Source organism: Mastigoproctus giganteus, chromosome 5 (genome assembly GCF_048544385.1).
Source record: "Mastigoproctus giganteus isolate SK-2022 chromosome 5, ASM4854438v1, whole genome shotgun sequence".
NCBI lineage: Eukaryota > Metazoa > Arthropoda > Arachnida > Uropygi > Thelyphonidae > Mastigoproctus > Mastigoproctus giganteus.
The window spans coordinates 152,714,760-152,737,210 of NC_143579.1; the positions used below are offsets into that span (position 1 = coordinate 152,714,760).

At 38.9% G+C, this 22,451-nt stretch overlaps 1 protein-coding gene across 3 annotated transcripts in view; it reads right to left on the reverse strand.

Moving 5' to 3' along the window:
* The window catches only part of LOC150085771 (small G protein signaling modulator 1-like), a 744,108-nt gene that overhangs the window by 245,466 nt on the left and 476,191 nt on the right, over positions 1 to 22,451 (reverse strand). For all 3 annotated transcript variants that reach the window (XM_090374245.1, XM_090374244.1, XM_090374243.1), the window contains exon 18: positions 3,150 to 3,279. In XM_090374245.1, coding sequence (XP_090230371.1) covers positions 3,150 to 3,279 — 130 coding nt within the window. The remainder of the gene's footprint in view (positions 1 to 3,149; positions 3,280 to 22,451) is intronic.

Sequence of the window (22,451 nt, forward strand, 5' to 3'; positions counted from 1 at the left end):
ATTAGTGTAGTCGCACAGGGTTCGGTGTTAGGTCTACTGTTGTTTTGTATATTTATCAATGATATTGATGAAGGTATATCAGGCTTAATGTCGAAGTTTGCAGATGATACAAAGGTTGGCTGGGTTGTTAATGACAGTAATGGCAGTGTGCTACTACAACAGGATCTAGATAATTTGGGTAGATGGGCTAAGAAGAGGCAACTGAAGTTTAACCTTGACAAATGCAAAGTACTGCATACGGGTAAAAGTAACCCCAGAGAAACGTACCAACTGTGTGGTACTACACTTAAAGTGGTAGAAAATGAAAAAGACCTGGGAGTAATTGTGCAGTCAGATATGAAGTTTTCTGAGCAATGCAGACAGGCTGCCAGGGCAGATCATGGGGTTTTGTCAATGATACATAGGAATTTTGCTAGCAGAGATAAGGAGATGATTATCCTTCTGTATAAGGCAATGATCAGGACATGCCTTGAGTACTGCGTACAGGTCTGGAGGCCTCATTTTGAGAAGGATGTAGATTTACTTGAGCATGTACATAGAAGGGCAACAAGATTGGTGAGGGGAATGAAGGGATCCTCTTACCAAGAGAGGCTTAAGTTCTGCAAATTGCAGTGGCTGGAGACTAGGCACCTGCGCGGTGATCTGATTGAGGTGTATAAGGCCTTGAATGGGTTGAGCACGCTGAATTCTGATGGGATCCTTCCACTTGTTCAGATTACGAACCTAAAGGGGCATAAATTCAAATTAAGAAAAGACAGATGTAGAATAGATTGTGCACAAATTTGCCTTTAGCCAGCGGGTGGTTGATTGCTGGAACAAACTTCCATCTTTCGTTGTGGAAATTGATAGGTTGAATAAATTTAAGGAGGAACTGGACAGGCATTTGGAGGCAATGGCGTGATTTTTTTTTTTGGCTGATGCTGCATAAGCTCATACACTTGCTTTCTTGCATCACATGCCACTACTACTATTACTACTACTACCACCTGTTCCACATATGGAGGAGTTGCGGTAGTCAAGAGTGAGCAGATCAAGGTTCATTCCTAATGGGCTCTGGTCTACCTTCTACTGCAGTGGTGTCCAACCTTTTCCCATACAGGGGCCATATTCAAAAATATTCAAAGTTGGATTTCTTTCGCGGACCGCACTGAGTGATTAGAAAAAAAAGAGTGTTCCATTTTCCATATCTTGTTGCACGTAAAAGTAAAATTGAAAATATTCAAAAATTTTATTAAGTACAATACACAATTACATTTAGTGAACATTTACATTTACATTTAATGAGAATTTTTTCGATAATTAACAAAATTTAAAAATTTAAAATTCACAAAGATGTCCAACCTACGGCCTCGCGGGCCGTAGGTTGGACATCTTTGTGAATCCGCTGTAAGCACCCCGTTCGAGAATTAGAAAAGTGATTTTCTTTTACCCCGACATATAAACATGTGTTGTTTCGCGGAAGTATGTTATCCACATTTTTCAATAAATTTTCCCTATCTCTGTTTACATAGTCACAGTAACTGAATATCCGAATGACACCGACATTTTGGACAGTCTCAAAAAAAAAAAAAAAAGAAAAGAAAAGAAAAGAAAAAATTCAAATTTAAGAACTAGTGACAATACTGATGACGAGAGACGGAAAACGAAGACAACAAAGGTATTAATCCTTCTAAACATGAATTGTTGGCATTTGGTGAAAGCGAAGTTAGAAAATTGTCAATTAGGTTACAGTTAAATGAAAGAGATGCAATTCGTGGAGTTTGAGGATACAGATTTGATAAGAAGGTTTCAGAAGAATTGAAGAATGCTCTGAGTACGATACCAATTTCATCAAGTGAATGTGAATGAGGATTTTCAAAAATGAATCTGATTGCCAGCCCAACCAGCACTTCATTAATAACAAAAATGGTTTCTTAAAATTGTAGGCCTGCCGCTGACCTGCTTCGATCCAGCAAAATATGTCGATTCATGGCTGCTTCGGAAATGTCATTCAGCAACTGACACACAAAGAAGAAGAAAAAAGTCAGCATAGGACAGGGGTCGGCAACCTGCAGCTTGCAAGCTGTATGCAGCTGTTTTAACACATAACTGCGGTTCTTTAACTTTACAGCTCTCATGAAGCACAATTTTAAATGGAATTAGAGGACTCAAAAATCAAGGACATGTGGACTGCAAGACTAAAATGCCTTAAAACTGAAATTGAGGATTTGGAAAGGCAATTCTACACAAATGGACGGCGATGGATGCATTTAAAATGCAGACCAAATTGTGTTTGATTCATGGAGTAGCTTACCGGACCCATATATAAATTTGAAAATATTTGCATTTGGACTTCTCTCAGTTTTTGGTTCGACATATTTCTGTGAGTAAATATTTTTTAACATGAACTATGTTAAAAATAAATCAAGAAACCGTCGTCTGAACAATGCGAGCATGTTTAAAGCTCAGCATGTTTAATTACGACATACTCGCATGATGTTGAGAGACTCGCTCAAGAAGTTCATCAACAAAAGTTACATTAATTTGTACCTAATTGGATGTTTATTTCATTTTTTATGTATAAATAAATAATATTTCAAAAAATATATATTTTTTAATAAACACCTTTCCACTCTATTCCATTTCTTAAAAAACCCTCGCCTCCCACTCCTCCCAGCTTGAACTGTGGTGCAGCTTTTCGGATTCTCTGTCTCTTTTTTTAATTAGATCAAAAATGGCTCTTCACTCAAAAAAGGTTGTTCACCCCTGGCATAGGGTGTCGGATGAGAACTTAATAAAAATTAGGAATATTCTACAAAAACTTTATTATGAAATTATTTTTACTTATGTTATTATTTTTTACTTATTTTACTCACAGTTTACTTATTTTTTTATATACTAGAATAATAAATTTATGCTTTAAAATAAACTGTGTTATTATACTTAATTTGTTGTTCTTATTCTAAAAACATTACTACTAAAGTAACAATATTAGAAAAAAATACTTTTAGAGTACTTTTCATATCCTTTTAATTTTCAATTTTTCCTGATAGCAAAGAAAGAGTACCAGTATCTAGTTTTTTACAAAAAAAGCACTGACTAATGGTAATGCTAATAATTTTTTTTGTTAAAAATAAAAATACTCATTATCATATAATCATCATTGCAACCTGGTTTGTGCCGGAGCAATGGTCCTCTTGTGATGCAGGGCATACACCTATCATCAATTTCATCTCTTCCACTAACAGAATTCTTTGTAATTTCTTCTGAAATTTTCATTTCCTCACTTTCTGAAACATTCTGTAGTGAATAACAAAAGTGCAAACATCAAAAAAATTTAAAAAAGTATTAGTAAAACAGATTTAGGAAAATGCGATAATTTTAAACTTTTAAAATACAATGGACATTACTACTCTGTTACATATTTAAACAATACGTTCACATAAATATAGCCACACTATAAGGAGATTTATATATTTAATACCTTTAATGATCTAACAATTTGATGCATTTAACAATTTGAAATTATGAAAGCAACTTTGCTGCATGAGTGAATATGCTAAAAATAAAATTTAATAATGTAAATAGGATAGCTGCTGCCATACAGAACTGCAAAACAGTAGAACCTTAATTTAACAAACTATATGGATCTTGTCTGCTAAATCCAACTGTCTCAAGAAGAAATACAGGAGCTACCTGACTTACGTAATATTCTACTTATGGAAATTCAATATTATGTTACTTTTTGATGGCCAGTGAAAACTTTAAAAAAATCACGGAAAAGTATTTTGTATCCTGTAGGAAAAAAATGGAGGTATCGTGAAAATATCGTTTTGTAAACCCAATAACACTGTTTTTTTTTAAATTCGCTCGAAGTTATTGGAAGTTGAAAATTTTCAGTATATTACTTAGCTATTTATCTCTCTCTAAAGGGACATATTTATAATGGAAATTACAATACACTTTCATCGTTATCATATGTTCCCGTTATAAGAATCAATTCTGAACACCGTGGTGATATTTTTTAAAGCATGTTTCTGGAGGTCATGATCATAAAACAACAATAACAATTTCCACTTTCTGGTTTATTGGGCCTTTCTGTTAGTGCATATAAATATAAACAGGCAGTAAACTCAATCTTATTGCATTTGTGATAATACCGATAACTGCAATTGTGTTGATTTTTACACTATTATGGTGAAATGTATTCCCCTTCACTGAAATCTTCAATCATATAAAAAACAAATTTTCAGAAACTTCTCTTCATTCCTATTTACAATGAGGAAGGGAAAGCGACCAACGAAAAGTGCAAGTGATGGCAGTGCCAGGAAATGAAACAAAATTGATTTAGAAATGAAGATGATTAATTAAGAAGCAGGACAAAGTTTGTCATCTATTGAAAGGGAATTAGGTCTAGCTGCTTCAACAGTGAATACTATTTTAAAGGACAGTGCACTATACATGCACTGTCAAAGGATCAATGCGCTTAAGATCAACAGTGATCACAAAACAACATTCAGGTGCTATATCGAAAAGGGAACAGCTGTTATAATAAGGATGGAAAATCAGATTCAGAAGTGAGTGCCCCTGAGTCCAATGACCATTCAAAGCAAAAGCAACGACCCAACTATTCAAGAAAAGTATTTATAAAGATATTAAGGATAAGTACGGCGAACCCCAACCCAAGTTCGTGGCAAGCAACGGGTGGTTTAATAGGTTCAAGCATCGCGCTGGTTTCCACAATGTTAACGTATGTGGTGAAGTCGCCAGTGCTGATTCTGCAGCTGCAAAAAAATTTTATGATGTGTTGGAAAAATTATTGACAAAGGCGGCTGGTTATTCAATGCAGAAAATTTTTAATGCTGACGAGACTGCTCTGTATTGGAAAAAATGCGGATCGAACATACATTTCCATAGAGGAAAATACAATGCCAGGTTTCAAGGCTTCAAAAGATAGGACCACGCTCTTGCTTGGGGCTAATGCAGTGGTAGATTACAGATTAAGCACTGCTTGTGTACCATTCTGGAAATCCTTGTGCATTTAAGGGCATCAATAAAGCCACCCTACCTATGCATTTCCAATTGAACAAGAGAGCATGGATAAAATTATCTCTCTTTGAGGATTGGTTTAAATACTGCTTCATTCCCAAGGTTGAAAAATTTTGTAAAGGCAGCGACGTTCCTTTCAAGATTTTGCTTCTATTTCCTGAAAAAGGCCTCTGAGGTTGGGAAAATTCATATTTTAGCATTAAATATGCTCACACACCAACCATAAGAATAAGTATTTACTGTAACTAAAATATTTACATATTAAAATAAAATAAAATAACTATTTACAAAAACTGCTATTATATTAAATTAAATTATATACATGTAAAAACATTAAAACTGTGATAAAATCCTTAAGATAAAATACACTAAAATAAACCGGATTAAAAGCGATAAAAACAATAAAAGTCTCTGGAGCTTTCGGAAGCATCGGCTTCCTTCCTCAGCAGTAACAAAACTTCCTGCAGCACGTCCATATATAACAGGCTCACGGTACCTATACACGTGGTGCAGTCGGCGCATGGTCTGAACTGGAAGCGGAAATAGCTCGGGAACGTGTTAAGCAGAACCGTTCATCCGTACTTAGGATGATAGTTTCAAACAGAGGATGCATACGTATACCTCTGTCCCTATTCATAATATTGTGGTCGGATGAACAGATTCATAGGCTCTCGAGTCATTTACGGTTCCAGAACCCATGCGCTCGATCCACGATAACCGCATCCTCTGGGGAAATTTGATGCTGCTTCTCCCAAAAATGTTCGGCCACAGCAGACTTATTGTAATCAGCGGTTTTTATAGCATTTGCATGCTCCCCCAGACGATCCTTGAGCCGTCGTTTTGTCTCGCCCACATAACATTCCCCACAATCCGGGCATTTTATCCTGTATACTGCTCCACTACTCAGGTCCTTTGCTATTGGGTCTTTTACCTGAGACAACACTGTGTGCAACCTCCGCCCGGGAAGCTGCACACAGCGTGTTTTATAATCCCCACAAAACTCTAGTGAGATGCTCAGTAATGCCTGGATAGTAAGGAATGTATGCGGTAGCCACAGGAACAAACGATTCCTGACGGTTAGACTCTATTCCTTTACTAAATCTGTCTATGATCCTCTGGGGGTATCCGCATTTTCTAAGGTCTGCTGTGACTCGTCTAATTTCACATTCTTTGTCCTCAGAGGTGGTGCAGTGTGACCCTGCTCTGTCTAGTAGAGCTTTCACTACACTATTCTTATGCTGCCCAGCTTGTGCTGAACTATAATGGGTGTACTGGCCTCTGCACATAGGTTTTTTAAACACAGAAGTTTTGAGCCTAGGGCCTACCCTAGAGACCAGTACATCCAAGAAAGGAAGGGTACCTCCTGTTTCCACCTCTGAGGTAAATTGTATAAATTGGGAGAAGCTATTAAGCCAATGGAGTGCATCATCCTCTCTCCCCTTCGGGACCACGGTAAAGGTATCATCAACATACCTTTTCCATTTCTTTATGGGAAACTGACATCCACTAAAAACCCTGTCCTCTAACTCCTCCATGGCCAGATTGGCCACGATGGCGCTAATAGGAGATCCCATGGCTGTACCGTGAACCTGTTTGTACATAACACCTTGGTACACTATAGTGGTGCTGTCCAGACAAAGTTCCACACCCGAACAAATATCCTTTACATTTAAAAGCGATCTATTACTCAAAGAGACATCATTACTCAAAGATTTTCTAACACAATATATTCCATGTTTAATTGGAATGCATGTGAATAGTGACACCACATCAAAAGAAATCATGCTCTCGTTTTCATTTATAATCAAATCTTTCACAAAATTCACGAATTCTTTACTGTCTTTTATGACATAGTTGGACTGGCCCACTATAGACGAAATCAATTTAGCCAAATACCCTGACAAAGCATATGTGGGGCTTCCTATAAATGATACAATAGGTCTGAGTGGGATTTCTGTCTTATGAGTTTTTGGAAGTCCATAAAACCTTGGGCGTTGACATCCAGTAGCATGTAAGAACCAAAAAGTCTCCCTGGAAATCTTCTCTGCCTTTAACCAATCCTGTACCAGTTTATTAACGCGCCGCTCTAGGCCAACCAACGGGTTTCTCTGAGTAACTTTATACGTATTATTGTTCTGTAAAAGGTCCATTGCCAAAAAAAAAAAAAAAAAAAAAAACAATGGACCTTTTACAGAACAATAATACGTATAAAGTTACTCAGAGAAACCCGTTGGTTGGCTTAGAGCGGCGCATTAATAAATCTTAAGGATTTTATCACAGTTTTAATGTTTTTACATGTATATAATTTAATTTAATATAATAGCAGTTTTTGTAAATATTTTATTTTAATATGTAAATATTTTAGTTACAGTAAATACTTATTCTTATGGTTGGTGTGTGAGCTTATTTAATGCTAAAATATTTTGCTTCTATTAGATAATGCTCCTGGTCATCCTAAGCATCTAGATGATTTCAATTAAAACGTGAGAGTCATATTTCTACCGCCAAACATGACTTCACTCATCCAATCTATGGATCAGGGTGTTATTTGAAATTTAAAAGCATACTATTTACGCACAGCATTTGCATAGGCATTGTCTGCAGTAGATGGTGAGAAAATTTTACGTTAAGAGACTTTTGGAAATCTTATAATATTTACCACGCCATCTTAAACATTAATAAGGCTTGGGTGGAAATTACTAAAAGTTGTTTAAATAGGGCACAGAAAAAATATGACCATGGCATGTAAAAGGTTTCGAAGGATTTGAAAAAGACGAATCATATTAAAAGGTTACAGATGAGATTGTAAAGGTTGCAGAGTTACTTCAGTTGGAGGTTGTTGCCAAAGATGTGGGTGAGTTGATAGAGGAAGAAGTGAAGGAATTATCTAATGAAGAACTTACTGACTTGCAGGCAGCGATAGTGAAAGAAGAAAATGCTGACAAAGCTCAAGATGAACAAAAAAAAAAAAAAAAAAAAAAAAGAGCCACAATGCATCATCCCCAGAGAGATGGCAATGGCAGGGTTTGAGAAGATGGATCCTGACAGCGAACGATTCTTAAAAGTTAACAGAACAGTGAGTGATAAGGGCAATGCTTGCTAGAAAGAAATCTATAATGAAAAGACAAAAAGACACCATCCAGTCATCCATTAATATGTTCCTTCGTAAGGTTGAGCGGCCAACCCCTTCTAAATCTATACACAGTCCCCAACCTTTGCAGCAACATACTTATCAGATGACAATGTCGATTCTGGCAACGATGCTCGAGAGGTTACACTTACTGACGTTATGCCTGTCCCTTCTCTTTTTTTGTAATTTTATAATTTTGAAATTTTTTTAAATTGCAAGCTTTTGTAATTTTTCCTATGCATGAGATAAAAAATTGAATAAATACAATAAATAACTTTATTTACATGTTCGTCGAACATTTCTATTTTGATTCAATCAATTTGGCGAGCACAGCTGCGAGTGCTGAAAAACCATGGGGGGGAGATCCCAACTTTTGTAAAATCCGACTTGCATAGCTTTCTGCAGAACGCAACCCTTACGTAAGTCGGGGAGTTCCTGTATATATATTTGCCAAATTTCCTAAAATGTTATGAAAGTTTACAATGAAATGTGTCCTCTGTGGTCATCATAGTCAGCATGATGCATTCCATTCATTTGGACACATCTGGGTTCAATTTCTGTGTGCATTGACTAGAGGAATTCTTTAGGCATCTTCAATTGATGCTTAGTAAGCTAATAAGCGAGCTTTTCTGCCTGCCTTACATGGGTAAAGGTGGGTGAGTGAGAGATGACTATGAAAGGAAGAGAAATTCAATCTTTTCCTGCAATTATATGTTGGAAATAATTAGCATTAGCATTAGTAGAGGCATACGATGCAATAAAGCCAGTTTATGCAGCATCAGCCAAAAAAAAAAAAAAAAAAAAAAAAATTGCTCCCATTTCACCCCAAATATGCCTGTCCAGCTCAGCCTTAAATTTAATTAGGCTATTGGCTTCCACAACAAAAGATGGAAGCCTGTTCCACCAATCAACTACTTGCTGACTAAAGGCAAATTTCTGCATTTCTATTCTACAACTATCTTTCCTCAATTTGAAACTGTGCCCTCTCAGGTTCTTAGTCTGAGCAAGAGGAAGAATCCCATCAGCATTCAGCTTGCTCAATCCACTCAAGGCCTTATACACCTCAATCAGATCACTTTGCAGGTGCCTACTCTCCAGGCACTTCAATTTGCAGAACTTAAGCCTTTCTTGCTAAGAGCACCCCTTTGTTCCCCTCACCAATCTTGTTGCCCTTCTTTGTACTCATTCTAGCAACTCTACATCCTTCTTAAAATGAGGCCTCCAGACCTGTACACAGTACCCTAGGTGTGGCCTGACCATTGCCTTGTATAACGGGATTATCATCTCTTGTGCCATCTAGCAAAATTCTGATATATTGACAATACGCCATGACCTGCCCTGGCAGTCCGTCTGCACTGCTCAGCGAACTTCATATTTGACTGCACGATTACCCCCAGGTCTTTTTCACTTTCCACTTCCCTGAGTGTATTACACAGTTGGTATGTTTCTCTTTGGTTATCGCTAACCATATGCAGTACTTTGCATTTGTCAATGTTAAACTTCAGTTGCCACTTCTCAGCCCATTTACCCAACTTATCTAGACAACCCTGCCTAGTTAACAACCCTGCCAACCTTTTATCATCTGAAAACTTGGACATTAAACCACATATACCTTCATCAATATCATTGATAAATATACAAAACAACAATGGGTCCAACAATGAACCCTGGAGAACTACACTAACAACATTTGTCCATGAAGAGCAGTGTCCATTGATTATCACCCTCTCTCGTCTCCCACTCAACCATCCCTTTATCCATTGTAGCAACTTACCCTTGATGTGCAACAGGTGATGGCGCCTCCGTAGCCAGGTGGGAAGGAGCAGCAGTGCGTAGCACATTGTTCTTGATTAGACTGGGGTTCGAGCCCGTCACCACCAAATAGGGAGGATGTGGAAAGGTCAGGGAATGATCACCGCATATCCTGGAGCAATATGGCCTTAGTTGCTAATGCTCCTAAAAAAAAAAAAAAAAAAAAAAAAAACAAATAACAATAAATAATAGCAACAGGTGCAACAGTATCAAAAGCTTTCCTGAAATCCAAGTATATGATATCAAAGTTATTTTTGGCATTCAGTTCCTTTGTGACCACATCATAGTATCCAATCAAATTGGTCAGACAAGACATCCCTTTAACAAATCCATGCTCTGTCTTAACTATTACTGCAGTCTTGTCGAGATGATCCTGCAATGGTTCTTTAACCAGTCATTCCATTATTTTCCCAGAAACTAGTTAAACTAACAGGTCTATAGTTACTTGTGCCACCTTTTGAAACCCCTTTGTGAACTGGTGATATATTTGGACAACTCCAGTCCAAGGAAGCTTTCATAATTATGACTAAGGGTTTGCTTACTTCCTTTGCTGCCTCCTTTAATATAACTGGATAGATCCCTTCCTTTCGTTTCACCTCAACAATTTCTCCTCCACTTTGCTGCCAGTTATTACAATATCACTTAGCTCCCTGTTAGCTTTTGATAAACTTCTGGCACTCCCCTCATTAAATGGCTACTGATTTGTGAATGTAGATGCAAAATACTCATTCAGTTTGTCGGCTACCGATCAATAGTCAACCGATCTATGTTCAGTGGTCCAATCTGATTCATCCCTTTACTTCTAGTGTTTACATAAGTAAACACTAGTATTTACATACGCCTTGAGAATGAGGGTAGTCTGTGCGGACGTACATTTTTGCCACTCCTGGAACAGAGAAGTTTTTTCTGATTTATTTTCTGTTTTATTAGCTTAAATTGGCATTTTAACTTATTTCTAGAGTAGCTTTATATTCCAATTTACGATACTTAGTTTAAAGTAACTTAGATAGAGATTTTGTAGGTATTACTTAGTATTGGAAAGGGTATCAAATCCAAGTGTTTACCGTTCGTAAATTGCCACCATTGTTACGCGATAATAGATAGCATATGCTTAATATAGTATAGTATAGTACATAATATTGTCAATTAATCAGATAATTAATCTTGTTGAACTTCATTGTCAATTAAATTGTACTTTTAACTATACATATAACGACTTGGGTTACGTAACATAAATAATTAGTAAGAAATAAATAATTAATACTTAACTTGACACAGAAGTTATATAAAGGGATTTCGTAGATAACACTCGATACTGAAACATAAATATAGCTTTATAACTGTGTTGGGATATAAGTATATGGTTTTAATTTTGTACTGAAATTGAAATTTTATTGAAATTAAATCGAAATCATGACTCAGACAAGAGCAGCAAAGCAAAAGGCTCAAGCTAATGGGAGTGCTGTGGCTCAGGGGAGAACTGAGGGGGGCAGTTGCCCTCTGAACCACAGCCTATTAAATTGCACTACTTGCTTGATGTTTGTGGGGCAGTCGGGTACGGGATATGATACTGCCATGGGGGATGTCTCTGTGTGTGCGCGCGATGCAAGGAGTGAAAGGAAATCAGGCGACAACTCAGCGTTGTTATGGGCCTATATGAGAGCTTGAAGGACAGGGTGGATGCCCTTGAAGGATCAAAAGTGAGGGGCCCATCAAGCTCTCAGCTGCCCATACCAATGCCAGAGCTTACACTTGGTCATCACGCAACACAGCGGCAGCCCCCAAGGCAGAATGCGCTGGTCCCAAAGGAACTAGTAGTTGTTGGTGACTCTATTTCAGGGAAACAGGAAACATGCTTTGTAAAAAGGATAGGTGGAACAGGACCAGGGTATGTCTGCCAGGGGCAAAGGTTGATGACATTGTAGAGCAGATATCATCTATTAAGGGCACAAAAGGTGATATAGTTGTACACGTTGGCACTAATGATATTAAGAGTAGGAGACCGGCGGAATTACTTAACAAGTACAGGTCACTGTTGAAAAAAAAAGCCGTGAATTAGGGTTGAATTTGAAAGTGTCTGCAATTCTGCCCAGACACGATAGGAGACTATATGATGAGAGCCCTGCTGATCAATTCGGCCCTGGAAAGATTGTGCAAGGCTCAAGGGGTAGAATTTTTTTCAGCCTGGTCTGTACTTGTTAACAGGAGAGACTGCTTCTACAGGAATGGGATACACTTAAATAGAAAGGGTGCAAGAATATTTGCTGATGCTATCGAGGCAGTGTTAGGTGGGTCGGAAAACTGTTAGATTGGGGGGGGATACAAGGACTAATAGATTAACAGTAGCAACTGGAAGAGGTGAAAGTGATTCTTTCACTGCTTCTATCAGAATGAGCTGCAGCCTGTAAAATAAGATGCAGGATATTTCAGAGACGGCTGGGAATCATTGGGGTACAAGTAAACACATGGGTTGTGTTAGGATAGCTAAGAAAAAGAACAGGCACATATATACTTGCGTGTACACCAATGCTAGTAGTTTAGTAAATAAATTTAATGAATTTGAGGTATTGCTCAAAACATCAAAGGCAGATATTGTGGGGATTTCAGAGATGTGGTGTCACACAGATATAAGGAATGCAGAACTGGAATTTGGGGAGTACAATGTCTACAGAAGGGATAGACAGGATAGGAAGGATGGAGGGGTTATGCTATTAGTTAAGAAATACATAAAATCCAAGGAAGTGAAGCCAGTCGACATTGCTGGACAGTGCAGTGTCGAGTCAGTTTGGTGTGACAAGCATTGGGAGATCAAAATTGAGAGTAGGAGTGTGCTATAGGCCTAATGACTCTGATGAGTATAATAAGAAATTGTATAGGGAAACAGAGTGGGCCAGTAAATCAGAGAGTCTTATAATGGGGGATTTTAATTTCCCAGATATTGACTGGAATTTGGGGGCTGGTCACTCACACACTAGCAAGGCTTTTGTGGTTTTATTGGATGATTATTTTCTACATCAGCATGTTTGGGAGGCAACTAGAGGGAGTAATACTCTTGATTTGATTATCAGTAGTGATTCTTCATGCATTAAGAATCTGCACGTAAATGAACCACTAGGTGGCAGTAATCACAGTGTGCTGAAGTGGGATTTACTCAAAGAGGTAACTACCATTAGGGGTAAAGGGAAGGGTTATTGTTTTCGTAAAGGCGACTACGATGGACTGAGACAGTATTTAAATTCTATACAGTGGGACCAACTGATGATGTTATCAACAGCAAATTCAAAATGGGAAGCATTCAAAGAACTTATCTTGGAAGCTACTAAGCTTTACATACCAACTAAGAAATATTGTTCAAAGTTTAGGCCTAAGTGGATGTCAGATGAACTAATGAGACATATGGCAGAGAAGAAAAATGCATGGGATACATACAAATTAACACGTAACTCAGAAGCCTATGATAGACACAAGTTGATCTGTAACCAAGTTACAAAGGAGGTTAAGCAGGCGAAGGCAGAATACGAGAAATCTTTGGCAAGGGATGCAAAGAAAAACAGCAAAGAGTTCTTTACTTATGTAAACTCTAAAAGGAAAGGGATGAATCAGATTGGTCCACTTGATATCAATGGGTCAACTGATGATGATCCTGCTCAGGTAGCTAACAAACTAAATGAATATTTTGCATCGACATTCACACATGATGAGTTATTCAGCGAAGGGAATGCCAGAGGTGTATTCAACTCTGGCAGTAAGCTAGAGAATCTTGTAATAACTGAGAGTAAAGTGGAGGAGAAATTGTTGAAGATAAACACAAGAAAGGCATCCCGGGTGGATGGGATCTATCCAGTTATATTAAAGGAGGCAGCAAAGGAAGTAAGCAAACCCTTAGCCATAATTATGAGAGCTTCCTTGGACCAGGGGAATTAGCCATGGACTGGAGATGTGAAATGTGACCCCTCCTTCACAAAGGAGGAACAAAGGGCGACACAAGTAATTATAGACATGTTAGTTTAACTTCTGTTCCAGGAAAATTAATGGAGGCACTGGTTAAAGAAGCACTGCAGGATCATCTAGGCAAGACTTCAGTTATAGCTCAGACACAGCATGGTTTTGTTAAGGGGAAGACTTGCCTGAACAATTTCATTGGATACTATGATGCAGTCACAAAAGAACTGGATGCAGGTAATAACTTTGATATTATATACTTGGATCTTAGAAAGGCTTTTGACACTGTTGCACATGGAAGACCAATTTGTGGCATTTGCCTCCAATGCCACAAATTGGAGCAGTGTGGCATTGGAGGCAAATTGCTGCTATGGATAAAAGGGTGGTTGAGGGGGAGAAGACAGAGAGTGGTAATCAATGGACACTGCTCATCGTGGACTAATGTTATTAGTGGAGTCCCTCAGGGTTCAGAGTTGGGTCCATTATTGTTTTCTGTATTTATAAATGATATTGATGATGGTATATCGGGCTTAATGTCCAAGTTTGCAGACGATACAAAGGTTGGCAGGGTTGTCAAGGACACTACTGACACTATGCTGCTGCAACAGGATCTGGAAAGGTTGAGCAGGCGGGCTGAGAGGTGGCAAATGAAGTTTAACATTGACAAATATAAAGTACTACATATGGGAAACAGCAACCCCAGAGCAACGTATCAACTCTGTGGTACTACATTGACAGTGGTAGAGAATGAAAGGGACCTGGGGGTGGTTGTGCAGGCAGATATGAAGTTTTCTGAGCAGTGCAGACGGGCTGCAAGAGTAGCTCATGGTGTACTGTCGATGATATATAGGAATTTTTCTAGCAGGGATAGGGAGGTGATTATTCCCTTGTATAAGGCAATGGTCAGGCCACACGTAGAGTACTGTATACAGGTTTGGAGGCCTCATTTCAAGAAGGATGTAGAGATGCTGGAACGAGTACAGAGAAAGGCAATAAGATTGATGAATGGAACAAATGGGTGCTCTTACGAAGAAAGGCTTAAATTTTGGAAATTACAGTGTCTGGAGACTAGGCACCAGCGAGGTGGTCTGATAGAGGTGTATAAAGCCTTGAATGGTTTGAGCATGCTCAATGCTGATGGGATTCTTCCTCTTGCTCAGAATAATCATCTGAGAGGGCATAAATTCAAATTGAGGAAAGACAGATGCAGGATAGACGTGAGGAAATTTGCCTTTAACCAGCGGGTGGTTGTTTGGTGGAACAGACTTCCATCCCTTGTCGTGGAAGTTGATAGCCTAAATAAGTTTAAGGCTCAGCTGGACAGGTATTTTGAACGAACAGAGGAGTGAAGTGGAAGTGGTTATTTTTTATTTATTTTTTTTTTTGGCTGATGCTGCATAAGCTTGCTTTCTTGCATCAAATGCCTCTACTAATGCTAATGCTAAAGAACTCTTTGCTGTTTTTCTTAGCATCCTTTGTCAAAGATTTCTCATAATCTGCCTTCGCCTGTCTAACTTCCTTTGTGACTTGATTACAGACTAGTTTATACCTGCCATAGGCTTCTGTGTCTCCATTCTTTTTATCTGCCACGAGCCTCATTAATTCATCTGACATCCAATTTAGGCCTAAACCTTGAACAGTATTTCTTAGTTGGAATGAAAAGCCTAGTAGCCTTGAAAATTAAGTCCCTGAAGGCTTTCTATTTAGAATTCAACGTTGGCAACATCATCAGTTGATCCCACTGTTCAGAATTTAAAAACTGTATGAGAGCACTGTAGTCACCTTTACGAAAGCAAAATCGCTTCAATTTAGCCTTGATGGTAGTTACATCTTTAAGTAATTCTCACATCAGTACGTTGTGATCACTGTCACCCAGCAGTTCCTTTATTTGCTAATTCTTAATGCATGAATAATCACTGCTGATAATCAGATTAAGAGTATTATTCTCTCTGATTGCCTCTCGAACATGTTTCTGTAGAAAACAGTTATACAATAAATCCACAAAAGTCTTGCTAGTGTGGGAATGACCAACCCACAAGTTCCAGTCAATATCTGGAAAGTTAAAATATACCATTATAAGAAATTCTGATTTACTGGCCCACTCTATTTCTCTGCACAACTGCTCATTATAGTCACTGCTTATATCTGTGTGGCACCACGTCTCTGATATCCCAACAATATCAACGATGAGCAGTGTCCATTGATTACCACTCTCTGTCTTCTCCCCCTCAACCACCCTTTTATCCATAGCAGCAATTTGCCTCCAATGCCACACTGCTCCAATTTGTGGCATTGGAGGCAAATGCCACAAATTGGTCTTCCATGTGCAACAGTGTCAAAAGCCTTTCTAAGATCCAAGTATATAATATCAAAGTTATTACCTGCATCCAGTTCTTTTGTGACTGCATCATAGTATCCAATGAAATTGTTCAGGCAAGTCTTCCCCTTAACAAAACCATGCTGTGTCTGAGCTATAACTGAAGTCTTGCCTAGATGATCCTGCAGTGCTTCTTTAACCAGTGCCTCCATTAATTTTCCTGGAACAGAAGTTAAACTAACATGTCTATAATTACTTGTGTCGCCCTTTGTTCCTCCTTTGTGAAGGAGGGGTCACATTTCACATCTCCAGTCCATGGCTAATTCCCCTGGTCCAAGGAAGCTCTCATAATTATGGCTAAGGGTTTGCTTACCTCCTTTGCTGCCTCCTTTAATATAACTGGATAGGTCCCATCCACCCCAGGTGCCTTTCTTGTATTTATCTTCAACAATTTCTCCTCCACTTTACTCTCAGTTATTACAAGATTCTCTAGCTTACTGCCAGAGTTGAATACACCTCTGGCATTCCCTTCGCTGAATAACTCATCATGTGTGAATGTCGATGCAAAATATTCATTTAGTTTGTTAGCTACCTGAGCAGGATCATCATCAGTTGACCCATTGATATCAAGTGGACCAATCTGATTCATCCCTTTCCTTTTAGAGTTTACATAAGTAAAGAACTCTTTGCTGTTTTTCTTTGCATCCCTTGCCAAAGATTTCTCGTATTCTGCCTTCGCCTGCTTAACCTCCTTTGTAACTTGGTTACAGATCAACTTGTGTCTATCATAGGCTTCTGAGTTACGTGTTAATTTGTATGTATCCCATGCATTTTTCTTCTCTGCCATATGTCTCATTAGTTCATCTGACATCCACTTAGGCCTAAACTTTGAACAATATTTCTTAGTTGGTATGTAAAGCTTAGTAGCTTCCAAGATAAGTTCTTTGAATGCTTCCCATTTTGAATTTGCTGTTGATAACATCATCAGTTGGTCCCACTGTATAGAATTTAAATACTGTCTCAGTCCATCGTAGTCGCCTTTACGAAAACAATAACCCTTCCCTTTACCCCTAATGGTAGTTACCTCTTTGAGTAAATCCCACTTCAGCACACTGTGATTACTGCCACCTAGTGGTTCATTTACATGCAGATTCTTAATGAAACTGAAACTGAAGAATTAGAAACAGGCCAATTACGATATGCAACGTTATTCTCTTGAACAGCCTTACCACATTTATTGATAAACCAAGGTTTAGTTATAGGACAAGATTTTAACGTAGGGTGTGGGATAAAGGATTCCATTCCTGCAAGAATAATTTCGCTGACACGATCTGAGCAACTGTTGACATCGGAAGTTTTGAAATAGTAATCCGACCAAGGAAAAGAAGAAAAGAAATCTTGTAGATCATCCCATTCTACATTCTTATAATGCCAAACAATACATGGTTGGGAATAGTCATGAGATAAATGCTCCATTGGAGAAGAGACAATCACCAAGTAGTGATCTGAAGTGCCTAAAGGCCCTCTCACTTCGACCATGTACTTTAAAGGGTTGTTTGTAAGAAAAAGATCAAGAGTGTTGGCTGTATGGTTAAGATTGTCCTGTATTCTTGTAGGTAAATCTGTGCAAGGTCATTAGTAATTGCAAAAGCCTCACCATCTCGACCATCTGGGTCGGTGTGATTTGAAAACGGAAGCTAGCTGGAGTTGTGAACATTAAAATCACCAAGGAAAATTACCTCACTGTTAGGAAAGCTGCACTGGAGAAAGTCAAGTTGCAAAGGGAGAAAATCAAAGATCTCCATGTGATTAGTGGAGTCTGGAGAACGGTAGAGACAACAGATGAATTTGGCACAATGAGGAAGAGAGATTTTAAGCCAGAGAAGATCAAAGAGAGGCGATTCCAAATTACCAAGTCTCTGACATGGAATATTGGAACAGACATATGTACAATTATCACCTTTGAGGTGAAAGGAATCATACAGCGAATAATTTTGGCAACTGACATGAGCAGTAGTTGAATCAACTGATAACTGAGATTCCATCTCAGTTATCAGATGGTGTATCCAATGGAATGAAAAGTGAGTGGGACATGCTGTATGAAGTAATGAAGTTTTTGATTATGGCGCGAACATGGTAAGAATATACCCAGATCCTTGACATAACATGGCCTCGACAATGCACCCCCTGCATACACACTACTCAGACTCCCTCCAGTCACTTTCTGGCAGATTAGAGGTAGCAAGATCCTAGGTAACAAGATGATCCGGAAGCCTCCTAGAGAGTTACCAATAGGGCTGTGAACACCGTTTTAGAGCTGTACCTTCGAAATGTAAGAAAATTGGATCTCCCAATCATGTCCATCATAACCTCAAAAGTCATCAACATACTGCATGATGGAAGAGATGTGGAAGAATTGGCCAGAACTTAGCTCTGGAGACTAAACATGGGTTCCACCACTTCAAGCCTCCAATGAGCAAAGTGGTGGTATTTCACTGGTTGATGAGAGTCATCTACCACTTAGTACTGCCTGGTAAGACAGAGGGGTGGTATTCCACCATGTGGTGTGGACGCCACACCTCGACCCCTGCTTACTTTGGTTTACACCTGGGTAGTAGTAGTAGTAGCAGTGGCATGTGATGCAAGAAAGCAAGTGTATGAGCTTATGCAGCATCAGCCAAAAAAAAAAAAAAAAAAAAAAAAATCACACAATTCCCTACAAATGCCTGTCCAGTTCCTCCTTAAATTTATTCAACCTATCAACTTCCACAACGACAGATGGAAGTTTGTTCCAGCAGTTAACCACCCGCTGGCTAAAGGCAAATTTCCGCACATCTATTCTACATCTGTCTCTTCTTAATTTGAATTTATGCCCCCTTAAGTTCGTAATCTGAACAAGTGGAAGGATCCCATCAGAATTCAGCATGCTCAACCCATTCAAGGCCTTATATACCTCAATCAGATCACCGCACAGGTGCCTAGTCTCCAGCCACTGCAATTTGCAGAACTTAAGCCTCTCTTGGTAAGAGGATCCCTTCATTCCCCTCACCAATCTTGTTGCCCTTCTCTGTACATGCTCAAGTAAATCTACATCTTTCCTAAAATGAGGCCTACAGACCTGTACGCAGTACTCAAGGTGTGGCCTGACCATTGCCTTATACAGAGGGATAATCACCCCCTTTTCCCTGCTAGCAAAATTCCTATATATCATTGACAAAACCCCATGACCTGCCCTGGCAGCCTGTCTGCATTGCTCAGAAAACTTCATATCTGACTACACAATTACTCCCAGGTCTTTTTCATTTTCTACCACCTTAAGTGTAGTACCACACAGTTGGTACATTTCTCTGGGGTTACTTCTACCCATATGCAGTACTTTGCATTTGTCAAGGTTAAACTTCAGTTGCCACTTCTTAGCCCATCTGCCCAAATTATCTAGATCCTGTTGCAGTAGCACACTGCCATTACTGTCATTAATAACCCTGCCAACCTTTGTATCATCTGCAACTTCGACATTAAGCCTGATATACCTTCATCAATATCATTGATAAATATACAAAACAACAGTGGACCTAACACTGAACCCTGTGGGACTCCAGTAATAACATTACTCCACGAAGAGCAGCACCCGTTGATTACCACCCTCTGTCTTCTCTTACTTAACCATCCTTTTATCCATTGTAGCAACTTACCCTTAATACCATTCTGCTCCAATTTGTACAATAGTCTTCCATGCGCAACAGTGTCAAAAGCTTTCCTGAAATCCAAATATATGATATCAAAATTATTTTTTGCATCCAGTTCCTTTGTAACCACATCATAATATCCTATCAAATTTGTCAGACAAGTCTTTCCCTTAACAAACCCATGCTGTGTCTGAATTATTTCTGCAGTCTTGTCTAGATGATCCTACAATGCATCTTTAATCAGTGACTCCATTATTTTACCCGGAACAGAAGTTAAACTAAATGGTCTGTAATTACTCGTGTCACCCTTCGATCCTCCTTTGTGAATTGGGGATACATTTGCACATCTCCAGTCCGTGGGAACCTCCCCTCCAAGGACTCTCTCATAATTATGGCTAAGGGTTTGCTTAGTTGCTTTGCCGCCTCCTTTAATATAACTGGATAGATCCCATCCACCCCAGGTGCTTTTCTTATGTTTAACTTCAACAATTTCTCCTACTTTGCTTTCAGTTATTCCAAAATCATTAAGTATCCTGCTACAATTTGATAACCTTCTGCCATTTTCAAACCTTAATAATTCCTCATGTGTGAATGTAGATGCAAAATACTCATTCAGTTTGTTTGCTATCTGAGCAGGATCATCAATAGTCGAACCATTGATGTCAAGTGGACCAATCAGATTCATCTCCTTCCTTTTAGAGTTTATATAAGTAAAGAAATCCTTGCTGTTTTTCTTAGCATCTTTTGCCAAGGATTTCTCATAATCTGCCTTCGCCTGCCTAACCTCCTTTGTCACCTAATTACAGACTAGCTTATATCTGCCATAGGCTTCTGAGTTGCTTGATAAATTATATGCATCCCATGCATTTTTCTTCTCTATTACGAGTCTCATTAGTTCATTAGATAACCATTTAGGCCTAAACCTTGAACAATATTTCTTAATAGTTATGAAACTTTTAGTAGCTTCCATGATTAATTCTTGAATGCTTCCCACTTAGAATTTACTGTTGGTAACATCGTCAGTTTATCACACTGTACAGAATTTAAAAACTGTCGGAGACCACTGTACTCACCTTTACGGAAGCAAAAACCCTTTCCATTACCCCTGATGGTAATTAAATCTTTAAGTAAATCCCACATCAGTACACTGTGATCACTGCCACCTAGTGGTTCCTTTATCTGCAAATTCTTAATACACAAATGATCACTGCTGATAACCAGATCAAGAGTATTACTTTCTCTGGTTGCCTCTCGAACATGCTGCTGCAGAAAACAGTCATCCAATAAATCCACAAAATCTGACTAGTGTGTGAGTGACCAACCCAGAAGTTCCAGTCAATATCTGGGAAGTTAAAATCCCCCATTATAAGACATTCCGATTTACTAGCCCACCCTATTTCTCTGTTCAGTTGTTCATTGTACTCATTCGAGTCATTAGGCCTATAATACACTCCTACTCTTATTTTTGCTTTCTCAGTGCTTATGTCACACCAAACTGACTCAACAGTGCACTGTTCATCTATATCAACTGGATGCACTTCTTTTGATTTTATGTGTTTCTTAATTAACAGCATAACACCTCCCTTCTATCCTGTCTATCCTTTCTGTACACATTGTATTCCCCAAATTCCAGTTCAGCATTCCTTATATCTGTGTGACACCACGTCTCTGCTATCCCAACAATATCCGCCTTTGATGTCTTGACCAACACTTCAAATTCATCAAATTTATTTACTATACTTCTAGCATTGGTATACATGCTCCTACTCCTATTCTTAGTTACCCTAATACATCCTATATAGCCACCTATTTCAGGATGACTGCCATCCGTCCCTGAAACCCCCAAAACCCCACGCTCCAAGTCGCTACTTATTCTAATAGAAGTTGTGCAAGAATCACCTTCACCTCTGCCTACGGCTACTGTTAAACTATTAGTCCTTGTACCCCCCCCCCCCCAAGCTAGCAGTTTTCTGACCCACCTAACACTGCCTCGATAGCATCAGCAAACATTCTTGCACCCTTTCTATTTAAGTGTATCCCATCCCTATAGAAGCAGGCTCTCCTGTTAACAAGTACAGTCCAGGCTGAAAAAAATCCAACCCCTTGAGCCTTGCACATTCTTTCCAGGGCAGAATTGATCAACAAGGCTCTCATCATATACTCCCTTCTATCGTGTCTGGGCAGAATTGCAGACACTTTCAAATTCAACCCTAATTCTCGGCTTTTGTTCAATAGTGACCTGTACTTGTTAAGTAATTCTGCCGGTCTCCTACTCCTAATATCATTAGTGCCAACGTGTACAACTATATCACCTTTTGTGCCCTTAAAAGATGATATCCGCTCTACAATGTCATCAACCTTTGCCCCTGGCAGACATACCCTGGTCCTGTTCCACCTATCCTTTTTACAAAACATGTTTCCCGTTTCACTGACAATAGAGTCACCAACGGCTACTAGTTCCTGTGGGACCAGCGCATTCTGCCTTGGGGGTTGCCGCTGTGTTGCGTGATGATCAAGTGCAAGCTCTGGTGTTGAT